The 24,936-nt window shown below is 44.4% G+C and overlaps 2 protein-coding genes across 10 annotated transcripts in view; one reads left to right on the top strand and one right to left on the bottom strand.

The window, feature by feature from the left end:
* Positions 1 to 24,936, bottom strand: part of tmem259 (transmembrane protein 259) — a 298,209-nt gene that overhangs the window by 252,170 nt on the left and 21,103 nt on the right. The gene's annotated exons all lie outside the window — the stretch shown is intronic.
* LOC311052686 (uncharacterized protein) overlaps positions 1 to 24,936 on the top strand; it is a 90,799-nt gene that overhangs the window by 51,886 nt on the left and 13,977 nt on the right. For 2 of the 7 annotated variants that reach the window (XM_084067790.1, XM_084067785.1), the window contains exons 2-8: positions 20,996 to 21,113; positions 21,538 to 22,382; positions 22,615 to 23,139; positions 23,269 to 23,441; positions 23,524 to 23,750; positions 23,966 to 24,095; positions 24,181 to 24,272. In XM_084067790.1, the coding sequence (XP_083923916.1) occupies positions 21,551 to 22,382; positions 22,615 to 23,139; positions 23,269 to 23,441; positions 23,524 to 23,750; positions 23,966 to 24,095; positions 24,181 to 24,272 (1,979 nt within the window). In that variant the 5' untranslated portion in view covers positions 20,996 to 21,113; positions 21,538 to 21,550. Of the gene's footprint in view, positions 1 to 7,819; positions 7,872 to 20,995; positions 21,114 to 21,537; positions 22,383 to 22,614; positions 23,140 to 23,268; positions 23,442 to 23,523; positions 23,751 to 23,965; positions 24,096 to 24,180; positions 24,273 to 24,936 lie in introns of those variants that run through there. The other 5 variants (XM_084067786.1, XM_084067787.1, XM_084067788.1 and 2 more) reach the window with 5 other exon arrangements.

The following is a 24,936-nucleotide window of genomic DNA, read 5'->3' as shown; positions in this document are numbered from 1 at the left end:
AAAAACTCCCATGCGATCACAAAATAAACAATGCCTTGTACCTAAATGTATCTCTTTTCTCCCTACACGGTAGAACATTACAAAATACATACTCATAGGAAGAAACCATATTCTGCTATACTACTCAACGATTTGATTCGACTAATTGTTAGACTTATGCCGATAGTAATTTTCATAATTACAAGTATTTTGCAATGTTCCCAAGATATGTACAAGGCTTACTCTTCTTTCTAATAAAACCACAGGTCATTTTACGGGCAAGCGACACACGAAGTTCGACACGCGCCAATGTCTTTGAACATCTGTACACAATGCCCAAAGCTTATAATTGGGCCCTGTGGAAGTATTTGTTCCTCTATTTACATTATTTAGTTACAATATCGCCACTCATGCATAGACTTACACAAGAGCGAGCACTTTAGCAGTTAGACCGCTCGATAAAGAAACCATCCATTCGTGCCAGTAAGGGTCTATAAAATTAGAACAATGTCATTGTGCAGTCCCTAGACCGCCACTTATGTTCAAACAAAAGTGAGCATTACAGTAATTATATTACTCGATATAGGAACTTACTCAGAAAGGTGTTCTAGCCCTCTAATAATATTAATTTAATTCAATATCGCCACTTTTGAACGCAAATAAACAAAAGTGGAGTACATCAGTGATTAGAGCACTCGATATTGAGATAGATCCAAACTCCTATAATGTATTCCTGGTTACATTATCACCACTCATGTATGCATGGATCCACACACGAGCGCGCATTAGTAGCAGTTAGACCGCTTGATAATGAAACCATCTATTTGGCTAGCTTCTATAAAAATTACAACCATCCCATTGTGTGGTCCCTAGATCGCCACTTATGTCTTACACAAGAGCGAGCACTTTAGCAGTTAGACCGCTCGATAATGAAACCATTCCAGGTTCTACATAATTTAACCATCCTATTACATAGTCCCTACACCGCCACCAATGTACAAACAAAGGTGAGCATTAAAGTAATTATATTACTCGATTTAGGAACTATTCAAAAGGTGTAGCCTTACTTGGTAACAGAATCGCCACTCATGTATAGACAAAAGTGAGCATTACAGTAATTATATCACTCGATTTAAGAACCACCCAAAAGGTTGTCTAGCCTTATAATAATATCAATCTAGTCAACATCGCCGCTTTTGAACACAAATAAACAAAAGCGGATAGACTTAGTGAGTAGATCACTCGATATTGAAATAGAATAATGAACTATAAGCTTCCAGACCTTTAACGGACTTCTAGAAGCATTTTTGTGCCACAAAGCACACTTACCTCAGACCCTGGATTCACCCCCCCAAAAACCCCTTCTCCAGAAAACCAGCCCATCGCCCTTAAAATCAAAAATAAAACCACAAAAAATCAGGTTCTTTTCGTATACCCTTCTCTCCAAAAAGAAGAAAAGAATATTAAAAACGACTGCCGACGACGCCATTATATGTAGTATATTTTCGATCACAAGAGCGGGCATTTAATACCGGTTTCCTGAAGAAAGCTTAAAGTTGAAAGAAGTCCAGAGTCCAAGGATTCAGGTCAAGCATCATTTATTTCAGCCTGACTGGGACGTCTGCCATGTGGGTTCCGATCAGCAGCCCCCCAGTCACATACAAAGCATATTATTTATACAAAGCTCACCTTCTACAACAAGGAGGGGCTAGGTGGTTTAAGCCCAGCCCCCCAACACACATACATGTATTCTAACACAGTTGTCGGGCCGAGTCCCCGCCTACATCTTGGTATCCCACATTTAGCAGTTATACAGTGTAACAATCTTGTCTTATTTCTATTTATCAAACTTTACGTTTACACAAAGACTGGTATAGTAATTCTTGTTCAACATCTCTCAAGCTTTAGAATGAATTCACACCCTTTATGGTTGCAAACAACAGTTAGGAATACAATGTGTCAATACAAGCAACATTTACTCCAGACTGAATCTTTTCCTTAATGACATTTCTCTTGGTTTACAGCACAGGTCAGAGTTATCCACTTTATTCCTCTCATATGTTTTCACACTGTGCTACTTAATACAAAATAAGCTTTTACCAAGAAATCAGAATAATACAGTGTAAATTCAATCTGCAGTCTGCATGACCTTACCTAACTTCATCTCTGCCCCCTATCTTAGAGACCGAGTAACAGATGTTTCACTTTGACCACCACCCTTGCATAAAAACAATGGTACTGAAATCAACCTCCTGATTAACAAAAGAACTTGGCTCTGTGATTTGTTTTGAGTTCACACCTAAAGCTGGGTTCTGCTGTTGCAGAACAAAGACCAGGATCCTCAGGGTGTGACTGATTTAATCAGACTTCAAATCTCTTCCTGCCCAGACCCCCAGTCACCTGGGCTTCGAAATTTAAACAATGGCCAGAACTTTTAGAGTGCTTGGGAATGCAAATTGATGATCACATCCCCCCAGATGGAACACAACTGTAGAACTCAAAAATCACCCAGTACAATATTAGACCTTCCAGTGTTTACCCATTTAAATGGAATATTGTGGTTATATCATGTTGCCATGTTTGAAACGATACCACACAACTTTTTTCGCAGGCTGAAAACCCACCTACTGTAGGTAGCTGATATATTGCACTTTTACCTTAGCACTAGGTATACTCTTGGTTGCCTGTTTTAGCAGAAAATGTACTTAAGACTTCTGTCTTCCCTACCTACTTCCCTACCTACTGTATGTTGAATGCACATATTGTAAGTCGCTTTGGATAAAAGCGTCTGCTAAATGACTGTAATGTAATGTAATACGTATGAAGCAATCACTTCATATATGGAAAGTGTGTTATTGAGATATATATTTATACAAATAATAAATACAAATGTAACCTAACAATAAGAAGGATAGGGATTATGAATTCGTAGAAAAATAAAATAGAAAAAATGAATACAAAGTAATAATGAAAATTCTAAATAGTGATAATGCTACTACAGTAGTGATTTACAATATATTTTAAATGGTAAAAAGGTGGGCAAAATAAGCTTTGGCTTCAGCCCATACCTTTTCAGTCAAATAGTCATCTTGTTGACTAAGTTGAACTGTACGTTCAACTGTTTAGTTTAAAAAAAATCATGACTGAAATAAAAATAACTAACTAACTAACATTGCCATGGTAACACAGCAAGTATTGCCTGCGCATGGCAATACTTTTTCTTCATCAATCATCACTTCTTTTGTTCCGTCTCTGAGTCTGGACTGATCTGGCAGGCGGGTTGTTTATGCCCAAAGCTGAGCTCTGACAGGCGGATATGAATTGTCTCTCTCCTTCACTCCTTCCAACATTTATGTTAATACATACAACACTCTCACCCACACTACACCATCCACTCATCATACACACTACACCATCCACTCATGCTGTGAAACTTGAGTGTTCAAACTGGGGTATTTTTGGGGGATAGAAGAGAGGTAGGGGAGACCAAAAACACACAAAAAAGAAGAAAAAGTTAGAATTCATGGTGTAGTCCCACTAAGTCTAAAAGGATAACACAAAAAAAGTCCTGAGGACTTGTTTCCATTGTGGTCCTACTGTATGTATTCAATTAATCAACGTAGCATTACATGTCATCAACTTATAAACAACTCTGTACAAGGGCGAAAAAGGAAAACGGTGTATGACCCTCATCAGCTGATGCTCGTTGACACTCGTTAATGTTACCTATACATCAAGGTAATTATGTTTCTGCCCTCATTTCCGTTTTTGGACGAGAATTTCACTTTTGGTCCTAAAAAAACGCTGCGGATATTTGCTGTGAAAATAATAACGTTTTAAATAATACATTTGAGGTGTCAGGCTGAACCAGCATTTCCTCTTTGCATTCTGTTGATTGATCAGCGTTTTGGGATTCACTTCATGTGAGTTCCTGAAGGGCCGTGTTGGTGGAAAACCACCGTGTCATTCATTTAAAGCTGCACAGAAATCATCCGCGCTACGAGCTTGTAGATCTGCTATTTCTTTTGAAAACTCGTGAAAATGTGTGCAAATCTTTGAATATTTTTTTGCTGCTGTTTTTCCATCTTCAAATCCTATAAAGTCTTAAAAACAGCATGAATTCCTTTTTGTTATTAGCGTGGTAGTTCCGGGACAAACAGGAAACCGTTGCATTTCTGTTTCTGTTTTCCGGCCGGATGACGTAATTTTCGCGGGAAAGATGCCCCACTCCACTTTCAATAGAAAATATCTTTATAAAAGGCTTTCGGGGGTGAAATTCATGGAGTGGGTGTTGTGAAACATTTACCACTCACAAAAAATATACAATTTAACATTATTTATTTTGAAAAAGTTACCTAGTATTCTCTAGGTCGTCCTCAGACGAGCCCTCCATCGTTGCTTCCAGTCATCCCGATTCTCCATACATCTGGCCAGCTCATTGGTGCTATGGGCTCCTGCATCCTTCTTGAGCGTGTCCACGTATGTTAGTGTGGGGCGTCCTCTTGACCGGTGCCCATGTGTTGGTTCCCACAGCACCAGTTTGCTGGCTGGCAGCTCTCGGTGCCTTTGGCAGTGTCCTGCTAGTCTCATTCTCCTCACAGCAATCTTCTCGCTCACTCTTGGTATTCCCTCATACAGGATTCTGTTGGTAACATGCACACTCTTGCTGATGTTAAGCACTGCACGCAGCATCCTGGTGTAGCACCCGTCCAGGGACTTCTCAAGGGCTGGTTTCAGGGTCCAGCATTCACTGCCATAGAGAAGAACGGACTCTACTGTCGCGTTGAAGAAGCTGAGTTTGATTTGGCGGGGGACTTTAAGTAAAAGTATCAATACTGCACTGTAGAAATACTCTGTTTATAGTAATTTATAGTAATGATTACTATCACAGTGAAGCTGTCTCTGTAACACCATTCCTGACCTCTCTGGATCCAGACCACAGCTTTTAAGAGTGTTCTTTAAGGAAATGGTTCTCAACATATTAATGTCAGGGACCCCCATAACTCTGAGAGTGTGCAAATGGAGCTAAATCCATTAGCACACTCTCTGTGTTACAGACTGATTAGGGTCTATTTGGTACCAAGAATGATTTAGCTGGGGACCCCCTGGAACCCCCTCAGGGATCCCTGGACCCTTTACCATGTAGCTACTCATGGTGTAAAGCAGTCTGTTTGGCAGGCGTTGATGTAGTCAAGCCTAGATGTAATAAATGCATGAATGGCTTCTATGAAACTAAATTAGAATGCTGACCTTGGAGTTTAATAATGTAAACATAGATGTTGTTATAAGTGGAACATAATGCTCACTGTGAATAATGAAGAATCAGTTTTAACTGTCAGTTTGCAACACAGAGCAGCTTGTGGTTGAACATCAGTTAGACAGACAGGAAGTCACACAGACACCACACGTTAGTGATGCGCGGGTTGACCCGTTACCCGTTGACGAGTAAAGTTTTCAGAGGCAATTATGCGGGTTGCGGGTGTTTCGGGTCATCAACACCACTCTCACACGCCAAAAAAACATTTAAGCCTATTATTAATATAAATATTTGGATAAAACTACAATTAAAACCCATCATAATTATTTAATGTTTTATCATGATCTGACAATGTCAGTGTGGGTTCATTCCCGACAGCCTGGTGCTGCTGCGTCTCACAGTGCTGCAGTTATCCCATAGATCAGCCTATTCTTCGTACCATGGTGTTGTGCGTTGAAAATACCAGACCTACAAGCTCACAACACGTGAGCGCCGCGTTGTGAGCTTGTATGTCTGATATTTTCGATACGCAACAACAACGCCATACGGCGAAGCACAAATGAAGCTTGCCTTTACACAGCTGCGTCACCTAATCAGCGCTGCATACGGGTGGTTTGCTTGGGTGTAATGATAAACAGAACCAGGGTCCCGAAGGGATAGAATCTGAACCAAGCCGGACCCACTTGACGATAATAAAACCCGTCAAAAGCAGAACTTGTATGGGTCGTGGATATTATACAAGCAGCACAGTGACTGTCTGTCTGCAATGGATAAAGTGTTAGTGGTGAAAGTTGGTGACACACATTGCAAGCAACTAAGGCAAGTAATCAACCTCCCTTGCGCCATCATATAACATTAACAAAACTAAACACAAGCTGTAGGTTTTGCATAAGGTTGAATGAGATGTAAAGGCCAAAACATATATTAATTTGTTTATACTGATTTTGATGAAGGGTACGGTGTCGCGCAGCAGTTCACTCACACTCACTCATGATTATCTTCTTTTTTTTCACCGGGTCACGGGGCGGGTTGAGTCGTTGATTTATATATCGATTTGCGGGGCGGGTTGGGGCGGGTCATGAAAAAACCCGACCCGCGCATCACTACCAACAGGAAGTCACACACAGCTATAATCTGACCTCCGATGTTCAGTTGTTTTTGTGGTAGACGTCTTTTGAAGACACTGACTGGAGGACATGGGCAACACGTTTTTTTTTTTTTACCCTAACCCTGTGCTCAATACCACCCCCCCCTCCCCACAGCAAACACACACACACACACGCACACACACGCACGCACGCACGCACGCACGCACGCACGCACGCGCACACACACACACACACACACACACACACACACACACACTGTTGCGAGGTGTGCCAGTGTTAGCATGAATCGAGATCCTAAGAGCTAAACAAATAGCTTATCTGGTAGCATCATTCCCTGGTCTACGTGCCTAAAACCCCAGAATGGGAGAATTCACCTACCCCTCCATCATCACCGGACAGTCCATAAGAGAATCATTTGGCGATGAGGGAGATCAGAGCCATCCTCCACCATATTGTTTCATATATTCATTCGTAGTTATGCCTTATGCCTAAACTGTGTTCATTTGATGAACTGAGTACTGAGGAAGGTACTTAAAGTTGTTGTCTGTTTTACGCTGAACACAAGGGGTTAAAATTAGACTTTAATAAAAGGCTGCAGTGTTGTGTGAGAATGACGAAATATGGTAGCTGTAAGAGAGAGCTGAAAAGAGGAACACGAAACCTGGGCACGGTGCCAAAGAGCAGAGAGAGGGTGATTTTGAGAAGAAAGAGTAGAAATACTTTACTATCTATACTCTACTCTCTAGAAGAATAAAAATACTTAAAGACAGTAAAAGTTAAATGAAATAAGAAGAGATGGAGTAACAAAATAATTATAAAACGTGGTAATGCTTAGTATATGCAGGAAGATTGTATTTATCACTAGAAGAAGTGGTAAGGATGAAGTAATCACTGAAAGAAGTGTTATGGAGAAAGTAGAAATATAGAAGGTATTACATGGGAGGAGAAAAGGGCCACAGGCATAATACCACAGCACAGACAGACTGAGTGAGTGTTATGAGCACAGGGATACGCTGACTGTTAATAAAAACTAATGAAGATAACATCCAGGTTAAAGAGACTTAATAAGTTTAATACACTGATTAGGCGATAGTGGGGTAAAGTGTAAATGCTTTATACTTAAATAAGAGTTTATTTGGGTTAGTTAGCTGAGACGATAAGTAAACTAAAATAAATAGGATACATAGGAAAATAATGATAAACTAGAGTGAAGGACACGACTAGTATGGGGTAATCGCTACTGAGGCTATGGAAACAAAGTATGATAAAATAGTGTAGCATAACATCTCTTCTTCTAAGCTCTTCCAACCACTTAATCTTAAAGTTGTTAATTTCGAAATCCAATGACTACATTTATTTCTACCGTAAATGCAGAGAGAACAGTGTAACCTGACACTAGACTTCTAGAGTGACGTCAGATGTTTTTCAGTTATAGTGGAATGTGAGGAAGTTAAACCACATCCTCACATGAACTCACACAGTTCAGATCAGCATCGTTTCTTTCAACGTCTCGTCTGAACATGAAGGTAGAATGTCTTTACTTTATATCTGCATGTAGATTCACCATGAGGATACTAGTAGGAGATAATACAGTATATATCTAGACTTGTCCTGAGTCACATACATGAATCATTTGTTATATTATTACAAGTTTGAGTCATTCATGTGACTGTAGAATCATAACCTTGTATGGTTCAAAACCGTACATTTTCAGGACATGAAAAAAGGAGCCTGTGTTCCAATCGATCTAAATGTAGTTAAGCTGCTGTTCATTATTTTCATTGCTTACATAAAAGTTTGAATACTTTTTTATTAAGAATGGGAAGGCAACAAGAGTCGAGGGCAGAAAAGAAACAACTCCCTCCATGATAGATGTAAATGGACCAAATGGACCCTTTATGTCTCTGTAACTCTGAGAGTGTACACATGGAACCAAATGGACCCTTATAGGTCTGTAACTCTGAGAGTGTACACATGGAACCAAATGGACCCGTAACTCTCAGAGTTGAACACTGTGTGTGTGTGTGTGTGTGTGTGTGTGTGTGTGTGTGTGTGTGTGTGTGTGTGTGTGTGTGTGTGTGTGTGTGTGTGTGTGTGTGTGTGCGAGCGAGCGAGCGAGCAAAGTATTTTGCCGGTTTTGAGCAAAATCATTGAAAAGTTGGTGCATTCACAAATTCAAACGTATTTTGTATCAAACAAGCTCGCAACAGATTCTCAACATACCTAGAGCTGGTCACTCTACTTCTACTGCTTTGATAGCCTACAGATGACTGATGACTGTCTTAAAGCTATATATAAGTCTATGCGGATTTTAGTGCTGCATTTGATATACTGGACCATTCTCTACTGGTTGAGAAAGGTAAATGTTATGGTTTTAACTCTTCTGCTTTAAAGTGGATATTGTAGCGGCCCACTGCGGACTCAGTGTGTGTGTGTATGGCACTTTAAGGATTGTCAGCCAATGATAGGGTCCTTCCGGGACTAGTACAGGAAGTGACGTGACCTTGTTGTTGTGTGTGTATCTCTGCCTAGAGAATAACGTGTGGCTTTGTGAGCCTGGTTGTACTGTGGAGATGATATAATAAAGAAGGAACATAAACGGTGGATTACGTCTCAGCCTCCACTTCCTGGGATCGTTACACTGGTGTCAGAAGTAAAACTACAAAATAAAAAGAGACTTTGTCGGTGAGGAGACGCTGTGTTGCCGGGTGCTAGCTAGTTAGCTTCAGTCAGTGAGTTAGCTAGGCGAGCCGGTTAGCATGGATAGCTCCGTTGGGGTGAAGATAAAAGTGGAGCCACAAGACGAGGCTGTGTACGGGATACCGGGAGGGATGGACATGCCGCGACTAGAGGCAGCCCCCCCAGCGTGGATGATTGACCATAACCACCGGGGAGGACATGCTGCGGGGGCCGGCAGGGGCAGCGTGTCTCCCGCCAATTTTACCGCGCCCAGCGGTTACCATGGCGACGCTTACGTGCCACCGTCTGCTGGCTCAGTGAAGACGCCCAAATACACTGGGGGCTCAGATTGGGAAGCAATCCATGCCCAATTCGAACTGTTAGCAGATGCTAGGAGGTGGACAGTAAGGGACAAAGCACTGCAGTTGGCTTTGTGTCTGGAGGGGGACGCTCTTTCATGCCTTCTGTTGCTGGACCCTGAGCAGCGACGTTGCTACGACGCCCTGGTGGGGGCGCTGCAGAGGCGGTTTGGAACGTGGTCCCAGCCAGCGCTCCTGAAAAATGAGCTGAGAGGGAAGTGCAGGAAGCCTGGTGAGTCGCTCCGAGGGCTGGCTAATGACATTGAGAGCCAGGTGCGGCGGGCATACGGTCACATGCCTGCCGATGCACGGAATGAGCTGGCTACTGACCTGTTTGTCGGGGCCATCTCTCCCCCTGACCTGCGCATGCAGGTGCAGCTCCAGCACCCGAAGTCACTGCAGGAGGCATTGGAGGCAGCTATAGAGAGGGAGAGCCTGCGGAGCCCTGCTGCCAGCGGTGGACAGGAGGCGAGCCCCCAAGCGGTGAGGTCGGTGTCGGGATGCCCCGCCAGAGAGGAGGCGCCAGCTTGGGCGACGGAGATGACCGAGCTGCTGAGGGCCGTGACTCTGCAGGGACCTCACGGACCGCCACGTGGACCGCCACGCGGACCACAAGTCTGCTGGGGGTGCGGCCAGCCCGGGCACATGCGCAGGAACTGCCCTGCTGCCCGCCAGGTTCGGGGAAACACCTCGGGGTCCGCATAAACGGGGATATGCGGACCCCTCTTCTCACCGCTGCCCCAACGTCGCCAGTTCAGGCACGTCATCCAGCGGGGGGAGCCCGACAGCACAGCCGGGAGGGGGAGACCCCATTCCCCCCAGAAGTATATGACAGCACCATGCCGCCTTCTCATCCTCATCAGCCAGAAGTATATGACAGCACCATGCCGCCTTCTCATCTTCATCAGCCAGAAGTACAGATGTGCCATTTCAAAACTTCACATGTCCTGCCATCGCCAAGACAGTAAATAAGAGGGACAAAGAAGGGCATTTAAAATGATGAATTATTTTGATGATCACTGCTTTTATGATGCTAATTAATTTGAGCAACTGGTCAAGGACCTCTTCAAATCACCTTTCGCCTCATAATGAGTCTGACACCTTCTTCAACACACATTCTTTTGTTCTCATGTATATGGGTGTCTGTTGAAGGGAAAAACGGGGGTGTGTAGTGACAACTTCTTTTCAGGGGCAAAACAGTGCAATTTTAAGGGCAGAACAGGGAGGAAAACATGCCTTTTCAGGGCACTTTCAGGGAAAGAACAGTAACGTGTGAAGTTTTGAAGTGGCACATCTGTATATGACAGCACCGTGCCGCCTTCTCATCTTCATCAGCCTGCAGTAGATGACAGCGGTACTCCACCTGTCGTGGTGGGGTGGGTCCGTGGGAGCTCCGGTGGTGGGGGCTCCTGCCACGTCGCTGTCTCCGTCCAGGGGGTGCCTACTGTGGGCCTGGTAGACACCGGGTCATCGGTGACGCTGGTGAGACCGGACGTTCTGCCCAGCGGCACACCACTGCAGCCTACAGCGGTGCAGCTCCGCACAGTCACGGGTCAGCTGGCTCCCATGGTGGGGAAGGGGCTGCTGTGGCTTTGTGTGGGGGGTAGACGCTTTCGCCATCTGGTGTGGGTGGCGGACGTGCAGGACCGCTGCATTCTGGGGCTGGACTTCCTCCAGGACACGGGGTGCCTGTTGGACATGGGGAGGGGTACACTTAACTTTCCGGGGGTCCTACAGTTGCCATGGGCCCCCTAGCTACCGGCCCTCTGCCCCCTGCCCGGTCTGTCCAGACACTGAAGATGCCCCTCGTCGTTCCCGCCTTCCCCGGCTCCTCCCCCTACCCCCATGCTTTTGCTGATGTCCCACGGTTCGCTGCCCCGGTGAACCTTCCCCTCGCTTTCCCCGTCCCTACACCCCCCTTCGTGTGGCCAGGTTACCCCTTCCCTGCCCCCCCTCCCCCAGCAAGGGGGGAAACTGTGATGTCTGCTGCTGGGGGGGGTCAGCCCCCGGCAGCACCCGTGGCCCCGCCCAACGCCCCCCGCCTACAGCTGTCCCCGCTGGCCCCTGTGTTTGCCCCTACACCCGCCCCCATGCCCCCCAGCTCTCCCCCTTGCCCGGTGTGGCCTCCCCAGGTGGGGGAGGAGACGCCGATTGCCACCGGGGACCCCCGGTGCCAGTCAGCAGCTATAGACCTGCCCAACAGACAACTGCCCCTGTCACCTCACCTGTCCCTTGCCACTCCTGCCCCCTCCACCGGTCTAGACAGCGTACAAGCTCCAGCCCCTTCTCTGCGGTTACGGGGGGGGGGGGGCGGTGGAGGAGATCTTCCCACGGGGGGAGGGTTGTGGAGGGAAGAGTACGAGGACCTGGAGAAGCAACAGCAAGAACAGCTGAGAGAGCTGCTGGTGGAGTTCCAGGACAGCTTTGCAATGAGCGAGAGTGAGGTGGGGAGGACTCACATGGCAGAGCATGTGATAGACACTGGACATGAGCGGCCCATCAAGGGCCACCCACGCCGCGTCCCCCTCGCTCGTCAGCAGGCGTGTGACAAGGCCTTGGATGACTTGCTGCAGGCAGACTTCATTGAGCCGTCCGACAGCCCCTGGGCGTCACCTGTGGTCATGGTCGCGAAGAAGAATGGAGACTGGCGATTCTGTGTGGACTACAGGCGGCTGAACGACGTGACCACGAAGGACTCGTACCCCCTTCCTCGCATCGACGAGTCCCTGGACCTAGTCACGGGGTCCTCATGGTTCACCACATTGGACCTTAAAAGCGGCTACTACCAGGGGGCCATCTCCCCTGAATCCCGCCCCAAATCAGCTTTCTGCATGGCCGGGGTCTGTGGCAGTTCAAGGTCCTCAGCTTCGGGCTTTGTAACGCCCCCGCCACTTTCGCCCGGCTAATGGACAAAGTGCTGGCTGGTATCCCCCGCCAGGAGTGCCTGGTATACCTGGACGACATCCTGGTGCATGGCCGCTCCTTCGAGGCAGCCCTGGGGTCCCTGAGGCGAGTTCTGGAGAGAGTGAGGGAAGCAGTTCTGACATTGCACCCGGAGAAGTGTCACTTCATGAGGAGGAAGGTGTCTTTCTTGGGGCACGAGTTGGACGCCGAGGGTATCGGCCCCATGGACGAGAAGGTGCGGGCTGTGGAGGAGTGGCCCACCCCCCGTGACCAGGGTCAGTTAAAGAGTTTCATCGGCCTGGCCTCGTACTACAGGAGACATGTGCGAGGTTTTGCCACCATAGCGTCGCCCCTATACCGGCTGTTAGAGAAAGACAGAGACTATGTGTGGTCCGAGGCGTGCCAGGAGGCATTTCTCGGTCTGAAGCAAGCTTTGTGCGAGGCTCCGGTCCTCGCCCCGCCCGACCCCGCTCTGCCCTTCATACTGGACACTGACGCTAGTGGTGTGGGGGTGGGGGGTGTTTTCTCACAGCCGTGGCCGGAGGGAGAGAGAGTGGTGGCATACTTCAGCCAGAAGCTTAATAAAGCTGAACGGAACTACTGTGTCACCCGCCGGGAGCTCCTGGCAGTAGTACTTTCTATCAGACACTTCAAGTACTACCTGTGCGGCCTCCCCTTCGTTACAAGGACGGACCACTCAGCCCTCCAGTGGTTAATGACTTTCCGGGAGCCAGAGGGGCAGGTCGCCAGGTGGCTGGAGGAGCTACAGGAGTACGAGTTCAAGATTGAGCACCGGCCTGGGGCTCGCCACTCAAACGCAGACGACCTCTCGCGTCGGCCGTGTGCGGCAAAGGGATGCCGCTACTGCAAGCGGAGAGAGGCACGGGAGCTGGAACGGCGTGCGGAGGGGGAGGAGTGCGCGGCCGTCAGACGGGTCGAAGAGGTCGTCTGCAGGGAATTGCAGACAGTGTCGAACGCTGAATGGCGACACGAGCAAGAGAGCGATCCAGATCTACAGCCTGTCTTGCAGTGGGTGGAGGCCCAGCAGCGCCCACCATGGGAGGTGGTGGCGCCTTTCTCCAAGGCGACAAAGGGTCTGTGGACCATGTTTGATTCACTGTGGCTGTCCCGTGGGGTGCTGCAGCGGGCGTTCAAGACAGCAGCCACCGGGGAGGAGCAGTGGCATGTGGTGGTCCCTAAGCGCCTGCAGGATGCAGTGCTGAAAGCCATGCACGGGGCGGGCGGGTCTGGGCACTTTGGGGTCACCAAAACACTGCGGCGTCTGCGACAGAGCTTATACTGGGGGCGGCAGAAGAGGGACGTTGCAGACTTCTGTCGCCGCTGTGACCTCTGTGTCGCTCGCAAAGGCCCCACTGGGCGCTCACAAGCACCGCTCCAACAGTTCCCTGTGGGGTGCCCCATGGAGAGGGTGGGGATTGACATTACAGGGCCGTACCCACGCTCTGACGGGGGCAACTGCTACGTCCTCTCCGCTATTGACTATTTCACTAAGTGGCCGGAGGCATATGCCATCCCAAACCAAGAAGCGGAGACGATCGCTGATGCCCTGGTGGGGGGCATGATAAGTCGGTTTGGAGTAATGGAATCCATCCACAGCGACAGGGGAACCAATTTTGAATCCCGGTTGTTCGCTGCCGTGTGCGAACGCCTGGGCATACACAAGACCCGCACTACCCCGTTGCACCCTCAAAGTGATGGGTTAGTGGAGAGGTTCCACCTGAACATGGGAGATCAGCTGGCCATTGTCACCTCCCGGCACCAGCGAGACTGGGACAAACACCTGCCCCTGGTGCTTATGGCGTGTCGTTCTGCGGTGCAGGAATCCACAGAGTGCACACCGGCTCTCCTCATGCTGGGAAGAGAGCTGCGCACCCCGGCCGAGCTGATCTTCGGTCGCCCACCTGATGCCCGGCGGTCCCTGCAGGGCCGGAATATGCCAGGAAGCTGCAAGACCGCCTGGATTCAGCCCATCACTTCGCCCGGGAATAGCTGCAGGAGGCCGCCGTGAAGCAGAAGCGCAACTACGACGTGAAGGCTCGGGGACGGGACTTCACACCAGGCGAGTTGGTCTGGGTCTACAACCCGCTCAGGAAGAAGGGGCGTAGCCCCAAGCTCGACAGCAAGTGGACAGGGCCCTGCAAGGTGCTGGAGAGGATGGGAGAGGTAGTGTACCGTGTGCAGATGCCCCCCCGGGGAAGGAAGGTGGCGCTCCACAGAGACAGACTGGCCCCCTACAGGGGAGGCCCTCCGGCCCCCGGCACAGATGCCCAGGCAGCCTCTCCCCCTTCCCCGGCTGCTCAGCCCCATCCTGGTTCCCCACTCACACCACAAGGGGACCCCCCGCCCCCCGGCCATTCACCATTGCCCCATGTCCCCTCTGCCCCCTCCCCAGGGACTGTCCCACCGACCGCCCCTGTTCCCCTGCCCCCGACCCCTACGGGGTCTCGGCCAAGAAGGCAGACAAGGCCTCCGAGGCACCTGAGAGACTATGTGGTGTCCCCTGGGGCACAGGACTGATATGGACAATGTGAACTGTGAGTTAAAAAAAAAAAAAAAAGAACATGTACACTGTATTTGGGGTGGGGGATTGTGTTTTTGGGGTTCTTGTTGATTCACACTACTATGCTACCTCAGGTTGTTGCTCTTGTTGCCTATGGGCTGTGTTTTATTTCCTTACGGGCCTGTCCTCGGGGACGAGGACTTTTGTAAGGGGGGGGGTAGTGTAGCGGCCCACTGCGGACTCAGTGTGTGTGTGTATGGCACTTTAAGGATTGTCAGCCAATGATAGGGTCCTTCCGGGACTAGTACAGGAAGTGACGTGACCGTGTTGTTGTGTGTGTATCTCTGCCTAGAGAATAACGTGTGGCTTTGTGAGCCTGGTTGTACTGTGGAGATGATATAATAAAGAAGGAACATAAACGGTGGATTACGTCTCAGCCTCCACTTCCTGGGATCGTTACAATATTAAGTCATTTGTCCTCCAGATCACAGAAGGTGTATCTAAATGGCAACCTGTCCAGTAGCAGAGGTCTAGAGTGTGGTATTCCGCAAGGAAGTTGCCTAGGACCTTTGCTCTTCTCTTAAGTGAGTCAATATATGAAAAAATGTCACTTAACCCCCCAAAAAATAGATGCAAAATGTTTTTCAATGGATTCTGTTGGTATTGGGCATGCTTAATAACATACAGTGGTTAGCACTTGAGAATGGCAGTAATACCATCTGAGCGCCTCTGTGGTACCACAGAGGCGCCACTACTACTTGGTGGTGCCACATTTGACACCTTTTTTTAAGGTGTAGTGTGGCTGAACAGCCACCATGTGGCGCATGTGAGTCCATGAACTCTACAGTACATTATTAGCAACAGGGAAGGGTGAATGCATTTAAAAGTGAATGTTATTTTTATTTTTTGTAAACATATAAAATAAGGGAATGAGTCCTTAGGATGAATTGAAAAGCAATTATTTCTTTAAACACAACTGTGTTTCATGGTCGAAGAAGTGCACAGACATTTTACTTAAGTAAAAGTAGCAATACCACAATATAAAAATACTCTATTTTTATATTTACTTATTTTTAAATATACTTACCAAAAGCTAAAGTTCTATAATGTTTAAAAGTAGCCGATCTAGCTTGTACATCGGCTATTTTCAAATGGCTGTGGCATAAAATAGAGCTAAAGTGGTTAATATGTATGTTTTATTATATAACAATTTATATCTGCAAAGTAACTAAAGTTTTCAAATAATTGTAGTAGTGGAGTAAAAGTACACTATTTGCCTTTGCAGGTGTAGTGGAGTAGAAGTGAAAGTGCACTAATACTCCAGTACAGTAAAAAGAAAACACTTCATCATTTTCCCCAAGATTCTATGGAACACAAGCGGGATTCGTACCCTGACCTCCAACTTTGGAGAACCATCTCGCTAAGCACTAGACTACTGGTACAGTAGACATGATGGCTGTATGAGATTAGAATACTCTACACACAGAATGGACCATCTCACTTCCAGCTGTAACAGTGCAATGTTACTTGAGTAAAAGTACAACGGTATTGGCATCAAAATATACTTAAAGTACCAAAAGTACTAAAATGTTTTAAAGTAGCCGATCTACCTTGTAGAACGGCTATTTTCAAATGGCTGTGGTATAAAATAGGGCTAAAGTGGTTAATATGTATGTTTTATAATATAACAATTTATATCTGCAAAGTAACTTCAAATAATTGTAGTGGAGTGAAAGTACAATATTTGCCTCTGCAGATGTAGTGGAGTAGAAGTAAAAGTACAGTAATACTCCAGTAAAGTAAAAAAAAACACCTCAACAACATGCACATGAGAGTTCTAGGCGCCCTAACCTGGAATCAAACCCTGCTCTGCAACTTGTAAGACCACTCTCTACTCCACTACACTACTGGTACAATGATAAGTCTATGGGGTCAGGACGTGTCTCGTTCTCTGTTCTGTGCACTACTCCTTGGAAAGTCAGATAAAAAGCTTGCAGCTCCCAAACTTTCTGAGAGTAATAATAATAATAATAATGGATTTTATTTATAACGCACTTTACATTTTGTTACCAAACCAGAGTAACTTTACTAGTGGATACATACATTTTAGGCTACCCTCTCAGAGATAAATCAACAGAGATTTTATCCTCACACACGCACACATTTGTATTTTTGTTTGACTACATGTTTTCAATTGCACTTTGTTTTCATTACATTTTAGAGTTTTTCTCTCTGTCTTCAGTACTAACTGGGCATCGACTGCATTTTTAAGGTCAACCCCAAATGCATCAAATTCTCTCTGATGGGATGTTTGTAAGTCTGATGAATCTTTCTGATGCTTCTCTGTCAACGTCACCAGTTGAGTCCCGTTCCTTCATTAGAGCCTTCATAACTTTTGATGAATGATTAAGCAAAGCTGATTCAGAATGATTAAGCAAAAAATCTGAATCAGTTTTCATTTCTGTCTCCACACAGCCGATGACAACAGCAGTTGTAGCAATGCAACGTGTTGTGAGCTTGTAGATCTGCCATTTTCACTATTCTGAGCTTGTTGAATATTGCCCCTGACTAACCTTACAATAATACAACTAAAATTAACACTGAAACTAATTTAAAAACTCAACTAAAACTAAGCCTTTTCACAAACTGAAAACGAAACTAGCAAATCCACTTAAAATCAAATGAAAACAAACTGCAATTGAAAAAGTGTGCTTGTGTGTGTGTGGGGGGAGGGCACAACTCCTGGGCTCTAAGTCCATTGTGATGACAATGAAGTGTGGCTAGAGACAAACAAAAGACCCTGGCTAAACCAGTTAATTTGCATGTCGTTGACAGACAGACTGATAGCAGAGATTTTCTGTGGATCCCAGCAATTCTTCAGATGAAAACTCTCATTCTCTCTCCGTTTTTCCAACCATGAAAAGTGTTTTGATTGATTGAATACTTTATTTAGAAGTTTGCAGACAAAAAGCACATGAAAGTACAGTTCAAATCCAAGGTCGACTAAATAGGAAGCTGGCTGCTAAATAGGAATAAGAAAGCCATATGGCTTGTTTAAATTGGGGTCCTTAGTTAGTTAGTACATTATACTCTCCTGTGTTCATTTAACTCTGTTTCACATTCTAAAACAATATAATTGTGCCGGACAGTAGTTTATAATGCTTTTAGTTGACTACTATAGTTCCTAGTTACTGCTCTCAGACAGTAGCAGCTTTGAGAGCTGCAAGCTTTTTATCTCTGACTTCCCAAGGAGTAGTGCACAGAACATAGAGAACGAGACACGTCCTGACCCCGCAGACTAATCACTGTGCCAGTAGTGTGGTGTAGTAGAGAGGGGCCTTACAATTTGCAGAGCAGGGTTTGATTCCAGGTTGGGGCGCCTGGAAAATAATGAATAATGTTGAGGTGTTTTTTACTTTACTGGAGTATTACTGTACTTTTACTTCTACTCCACTACATCTGCAGAGGCAAATATTGTACCTTTACTCCACTACAATTATTTGAAAACTTTAGTTACTAGTTAGGCTACTTAGGCTAAGTAACATTTTGAACACAGGCCTTTTAGTTGTAATAGAGTATTTTTATATTGTGGTATTGCTACTTTTACTTAAGTAAAATGTCTGTGTACTTCTTCCACCATGAAACACAGTTGTGTTTAAAGAAACAATTGCTTTTGAATTCATCCTAAGGACTGCATTATGTTCTATGTTTACAAAAAAATAAAATAACAATCACTTTGAAATGCATTCACCCTTTCATTCCTGAGGGTTATATTTAGTAGCCCACTGAGTGCAATTTACCAAAATACATCTTGATAATATAACCCATACAATTATTTGTTTCACTTCTCAACAAGTTCAGCTTCAATTGCAGCTTTTATCTGTTGACTGAAAGCAGCCCTGTCTCAAATAGACACAACATGCCTATGTCTGGGCATTAGTTGCTCTCTACCGCCATCTAGTGGCACCACATAGAAAAAAGCGGTACCACAAAAATAGGTGGCACCACAGAGGCACCAGAGGGGCACCACCACTGCCATTATGAAGTGCTAACCACTGTACTAAAAGTCTACCGTAATATACGCCCCAGAAAGCCGCCATTTTCAAGATGGCTGCGGGGAGCTTAAAATGGCTATATCTCAAATGGAAAAAATGTTACAAAGGATTTTTCAACTCATTCTGGTACCTCCATGCATGCTTAAACAATCTAAATCGTTATAATCAGAAGGTATTTTTTCCTAGATTTTTTTGTGTAGGGTAACACAATAAAATGAGATTTGAAGCTCCCGGCTGCCCTTTTGGACGCCATCTTGAACATGAAGCCTTTCCGGAAGGTGTATTGTCCTAGATTTTTAGTATGTTCATAAGCATGTCTAGAGGTACCAGAATCAAGTGAAAAATCATTCGTATATATTTTTTCTATTTGAGATATAGCCATTTTAAGCTCCCCGCAACCATCTGGGACGCCATCGGCTTTCTGGGGAGTATATTTTGCTAAAGTTTTAGTATGTTATTAAGCATGACCAATACTACCAGAATCCATTTTTGGGTGAGGGTTAAACCATATATTGACTCACCTATCTGTATTTACTAATGACCTATCTTTTTTTAATTACATTTTTTTATCCCTCCTACATTTTACTTCCTCCTCGTATGATTCCATGAGCTGCTGCTGTGCTGCTGTTCAGACACAGAGAAAAACGCTGCTCGAGTTTTGTTCCCCGCCGCCATGATTGGTCAAGTTGAAGGAATCTGCGCTCGAGTTCATGGTCTTTTATAGAAATACGTTGGCGCCCATTCAGCCTGGCTTGACAAGGCCTAGCTCGACAAAGTCGCTCCTTTTCAGCCTGGCTTGGCGTTCATGGAACGGAATAAACCAGGCTATACGGACCATACTTTGTCAAGCCTGATTTGACTTGAGCCCAGGCTTATTTAATTCACCTTTCGTGAAATAGGGCCCTGGATTACTACAAGTTTTTGTGAGGGCTAAACACTTTCATTACGATTGACTTTGTACAGAGTCCCGGTACATGAGCTCTGTATCTCAGTTAAACCCAGTCTATAGACTCATTTATAATCACCACATAATACGTGGTCCACAATTCAAATATCCGATTAGACAACTATGCTGGGAATATGCATCCTCAGAGACTATAGCTTCCACAGATCCATTAGTAACTCTAAAGGTTATTACACACTGGCGATTATGAGATTGTTATGAGAAAATGATAAATATTCGGACTCTACACACCTAGCGCGACGCGTATGCGTATAGAATTCATAAAGTTATTCGCCACGAAGAAACATCAAGTTATGATGAGCTATGAAAACATATATCATAGTGTAGATCATAGTGTTTAAAATGCCTTTATCTGATCTTTATGTCTGATTATCCTTGTTGTACATAATTGTGTAAACCTTCTTTCTTGCTGTTTTATCCCAGTTTTCAATGTATTATTATAAATGTTTTGTTTGTTCATGTTCTTCTGTTTTGTTACATTTGACAACATTGTGAATCAACATAAAGCCTTATCATTTACCTTGTTGAAGACCAAAGCTCTTAGAACACACTGCTTGTGTTATAATGACATTATTATTATAATGTCATTATAACACAATGTGTTATAATGTCATTATAATAATAATGTCATTGTAACACATTGTGTTATAATGACATTATTATTCTAATGTCATTATAACACATTGTGTTAACACTTGTGTTGTGTTAACACTACCCTGACCCTTCCTCTTTGCCTGGCCTACTTGTTGTTTTATTGGATCTTGTTCATTTGATACACTTATTTGTTTTATCTCTTGCTCATTTGATTTTCCTCTTTGTCTCATCTGTTTAAGACAGTAGGAAGCTGATATATTACACTTTTACCTTAGCACTAGGTATACTCTTAGTTGCTTGTTTTAGAAGAGAATGCAGACTTCTGGTGATTAGTAGTGTTCTTGCCTACCTATGTTGAATGCACTTATTGTAAGTCGCTTTGGATAAAAGCTGTAATGTAATGTAACACATTTTATAACGCATTGTGTTACAATGATATCAGAGTGGCCACCACACACAGATGGTGAATACTTGGTGAAAATAATAATATTCAAATCACAACTAAAATATATATAAAAAATACAAGTAATCAAATCTAAAAACGTAAAACATAAAACTAATCTCCCTATGACAGCATGGGGGACATTGTCATCATCCGTGTCGACTAGCGAGGGCAGGACGTTGGAGGTGAAGAAGAGGAGAAGAGGAGGCCTCCTGTAGCTCCTCAGTCAGCACTCAGAGTAAAAGTAATAGTGAGTAATACTTCTACTCCTCTCTCTGTTGGAGACATTCTAAATACACTCCTGGATTTGTACACATATTATATATTTTATATGTTTGAATGTTTTAGTTTTCCATCAGAACAATTGTAACTAAAGATCTTCTCTTTGTCACTCCACCCTCTGTTTCTTGTCTCTTCTCATTCATCTCTGATCTCAATTTATCCTCTTCTCTCCTTTCCTTATTATTCTCCCTCATCTGCCCTTTTCCTCCTTTCTCCTCTTTGATTCATTCCATCTCTCCCTCTCTCTATTTTACTTATCTTTGACTCCTCTCCTCCCCTCCTATATTTATCTCCTCTCCCCTCCCATTTCCTCTCCTCTCTTCCATCCATCCATCCATCCATCCATCCATCCATCCATCCATCCATCCATCCATCCATCCATCCACACCCAGACAGGGTCCAGACATGAGTATCTTTCGAATTGTAAAGGATATGCTGTTTGGCCCATCTCCCGTCCAGGCATTGGTGTCAATATTTTATACACCACCGACTGATGATGATCCCACTTCAAACCTGAAAGTATTACTGTTACCTAGGAACACTGTGCTGCGTGAAGTGCTAAAAGAAAGGAGGGAATTAAATGAAGAAGAGATTTACATTGACACGCCTCTATGTAAACTAACCCCAAATCAAGAATACACCCTCTCCACTTCCCCTCAAGATGATTCCATCATAATTCAACCAGATAGGGCAACATTTGAAGTTGATGAATCATCCTATCACAATTACACGGCAACATTTGTCGTGAATTTGGAAGAAAGGTTTAAGAATGTCCTTCTCCTTCTAAGAGACAGTAACACCTCTGTCTGTGTATGGAAATGCAATGTAGGCCTTTCTTTAAGAAAACAACACACACTGAGTCTTCCAGCAGAAGACAAACTGTTTTCCATACGGAGCAGCTTCATCAACATCGTTTCACCTCCCATTCTCAACAATCTCCTGGACAGACTTTTGGAGAAGGGGGTGATAATCAAAGAAGAGTATGATGAAGCCTGTGTAAAGCCAGTGAAACATAAAAAGGCACGTTTTGTCATCGATACAGTGATGAGTAAAGGAACTGCTGCATGTTCATACATGATACTCATTCTCTGTGAAGTCGACCCATCCCTCTCTAAAGATATTGGGTTGTTCTCCATGTTGACTAACGAGGACAGGAAGCTGGAGGTGAAGAAACAGATCAGAGAGGAAGAGGAGGCCTCCAGCAGCTCCTCAGTCAGCACTCAGAGTAAAAGTACAAGTGAGTAACTCTTCTACTCCTCTCTCTGTATGGATGTTTACACATATAATAATTATATTTGATATATTTGACTATTTAACTTTTCATTCAGAACAATTTTAATCAAAGATCACACGTCTGGTTTCTCTCCTCTCCTCAGTACATTATTTTATTTAATATATGGCCACTCCGGGACTTAATAAAAATGTAATCCAAACAGATGTATTGAGCTCCCATTTTTTTCTCCCCACAGCTATTCTGAAACAAAAAATGGATCCGTCACCACTACCACGAAAACGGCACCGAGTCAGTGAAAGGTGGAGTGAAAAGTTGGAGAAACTTAGGAACACTGATGAGGGTGACAACATTGACAGAGTTGGAAATGTTGTGTTTGGGACAGATGATGAATTCCGCATAGCAGAGGGAAGTGGTGGAACTGAGGTGTTCTTGGGGTTAAGAGATGACGGCACTGAAGTTGCAGTAAAGAGAATGACTAAGAAGAATTGTGAGGTGCTGAAGAACGAGGAAGTCTTTTTACGTCTTGAAGAGCTTGATGATGATCCTTCAATTGTACGATATGTGGGCTATGAAGACGATAAGTACTTTGGATACCTTGTTCTGCAGTTATGTGAATACACACTGGAAGAACACATCAAGAATACATCAGATTCTGAAAAATTTCAGCTTGCAAAGCAGGTTCTTAAAGGCTTAAAGTTACTCCACTGTCAGGATCCTCCAATTCTCCACCGGGACATCAAGCCCCAGAATGTCTTGATTGGTAAGTTACAGAAAACAAATTAAACAAGCAGATAATGTCAGACATTTTACGCACCATTTGCTGAATTGATTTAGATTAATCTAAAACACTTTTGTTTTATTATATTTAACTACCCAATTTGCCCTGCAGATATTAGAGGGAGGGCAAAATTGGCTGATTTTGGAATAAGCAGACGGTTGCTCAGAGGACAAACAACACATTCCACAACCAGTGCAGGAACAAAATGCTGGAAGGCGAAGGAAACCTTGAATGATAGTGATGATAATATACGTGTAAAGTATAAACGCAGCACTGACATCCAGGTTGGTTCTAATTCAGCATGAGAACAATTTATGAGAACAACATATATTGTACTATCACTAAATGTTCATGTTTATTCTAAAGGTGGCTGGGATGTTGTTATATTACATCCTGTCTGGAGGACAACATCCATTTGGCGACAACCTTCATTGTGAAATCAACATTTCAAAAGGAAAGGAAGGGTACAACCTGGACCATGTTCAGGATGTTCTTGCCAAGGAACTGATCGAGAGGATGATCAATGAAGACCCAAAGAAAAGACCTAAAGTGAAGGAATGCTTGGCTCATCCCTACTTCTGGTCAGACAAAAGGTACAAGAAACAGGCAACATTTCACACTGCACACATACAGTACAGTTGTTTCATATTCACTAAAATCTCAATGTTATTATATTTGATATCATGGCTTAATCACAACCCCAGCTCATCTTTAACAGTTTGATCAAAGAGTATGTTTTCTAGCTATATCCTATATGTTATAAATATATTTCTTTTTTTTCTACATTATTTTGTTTGTTTACTTCCAGGAGAGTAGATTTCTTGATACAGGTTGGAAATGAGAAGGAAGTTCAGAACTATAACAATGTAGACGAGAAGTTCATCAGGAGATTAGAGCAGTGTGATGAGAAGGGACTTTTCACCACATGGAAACACAAGGTGACTAAAGCATCATTTGGGATTCACATCTGTTTTCATGTCCATTAAAAAGTCTATTTGATCTTTAAGTTGTGTCGTTTTCCAGCTGCCAGCTGATGTGGTTCAGAAGATGAATCCTAAGAACTACTCTGAGAATGGATTTGGATTGCTGCGCTTTATACGCAATTTCAATGTGCAGTAAGTGTAAACAAAGTGTAGTTTTCTCCGACCCTTTTATCAGTGTAATTGTGTGTGGATAAGTCTGTGCTGTTTATTTCCTTTCATGAGCTGAGGTATAGGTTGTTTTCAGGTCAAAGGATGAGAACAGAAACATATTTGTATGAAACTTGGTGGAATGCTCAGCGGCTGCCCCCAAGAAATGGTTACATGTTTTGGGTTGAAAGGGTCAAAGGTCAAGGCCACAATCATTACACATAGGACAAGAGATGTTGGTACGGATACCATACCCCCCCCCCCTGTGTATTTTATTATTGATCAGTGTTTAGATCAGATTTAGAATTAGACCAATGCACATTGACTGTCAGCTAAAATACACGTATGTATATCAAAGGAAACAACCATCATGACATCATCAGGGTGTTGTTTTACACTCTTTATATACTCTGGGTTTACATAATCTATAAAGTACATCTCATATGGAAAATGATAGTCAACCTGCTTCACAGCCACCGGACAAAGAAGATACAGTGATTTGATTTGATTAATAAACAAATATTTCAATGATTCTGAGCCATGAAGCTGAATGAAATAATGTGAGGTGTTTTAATACTTTAAGAAAGAAAAGTTGGACCATAAGCCTGTCATTGCTGTTTGTGGTCAGTAAAATAATGTTATCTCTGTC

This window comes from Gymnoscopelus microlampas (assembly GCF_963454915.1).
Source record: "Gymnoscopelus microlampas genome assembly, chromosome: 9".
Taxonomy (NCBI): domain Eukaryota; kingdom Metazoa; phylum Chordata; class Actinopteri; order Myctophiformes; family Myctophidae; genus Gymnoscopelus; species Gymnoscopelus microlampas.
The sequence above is the reverse complement of the archived record's forward strand: the minus strand, read 5'-3'. Positions and strand labels throughout refer to the sequence as shown.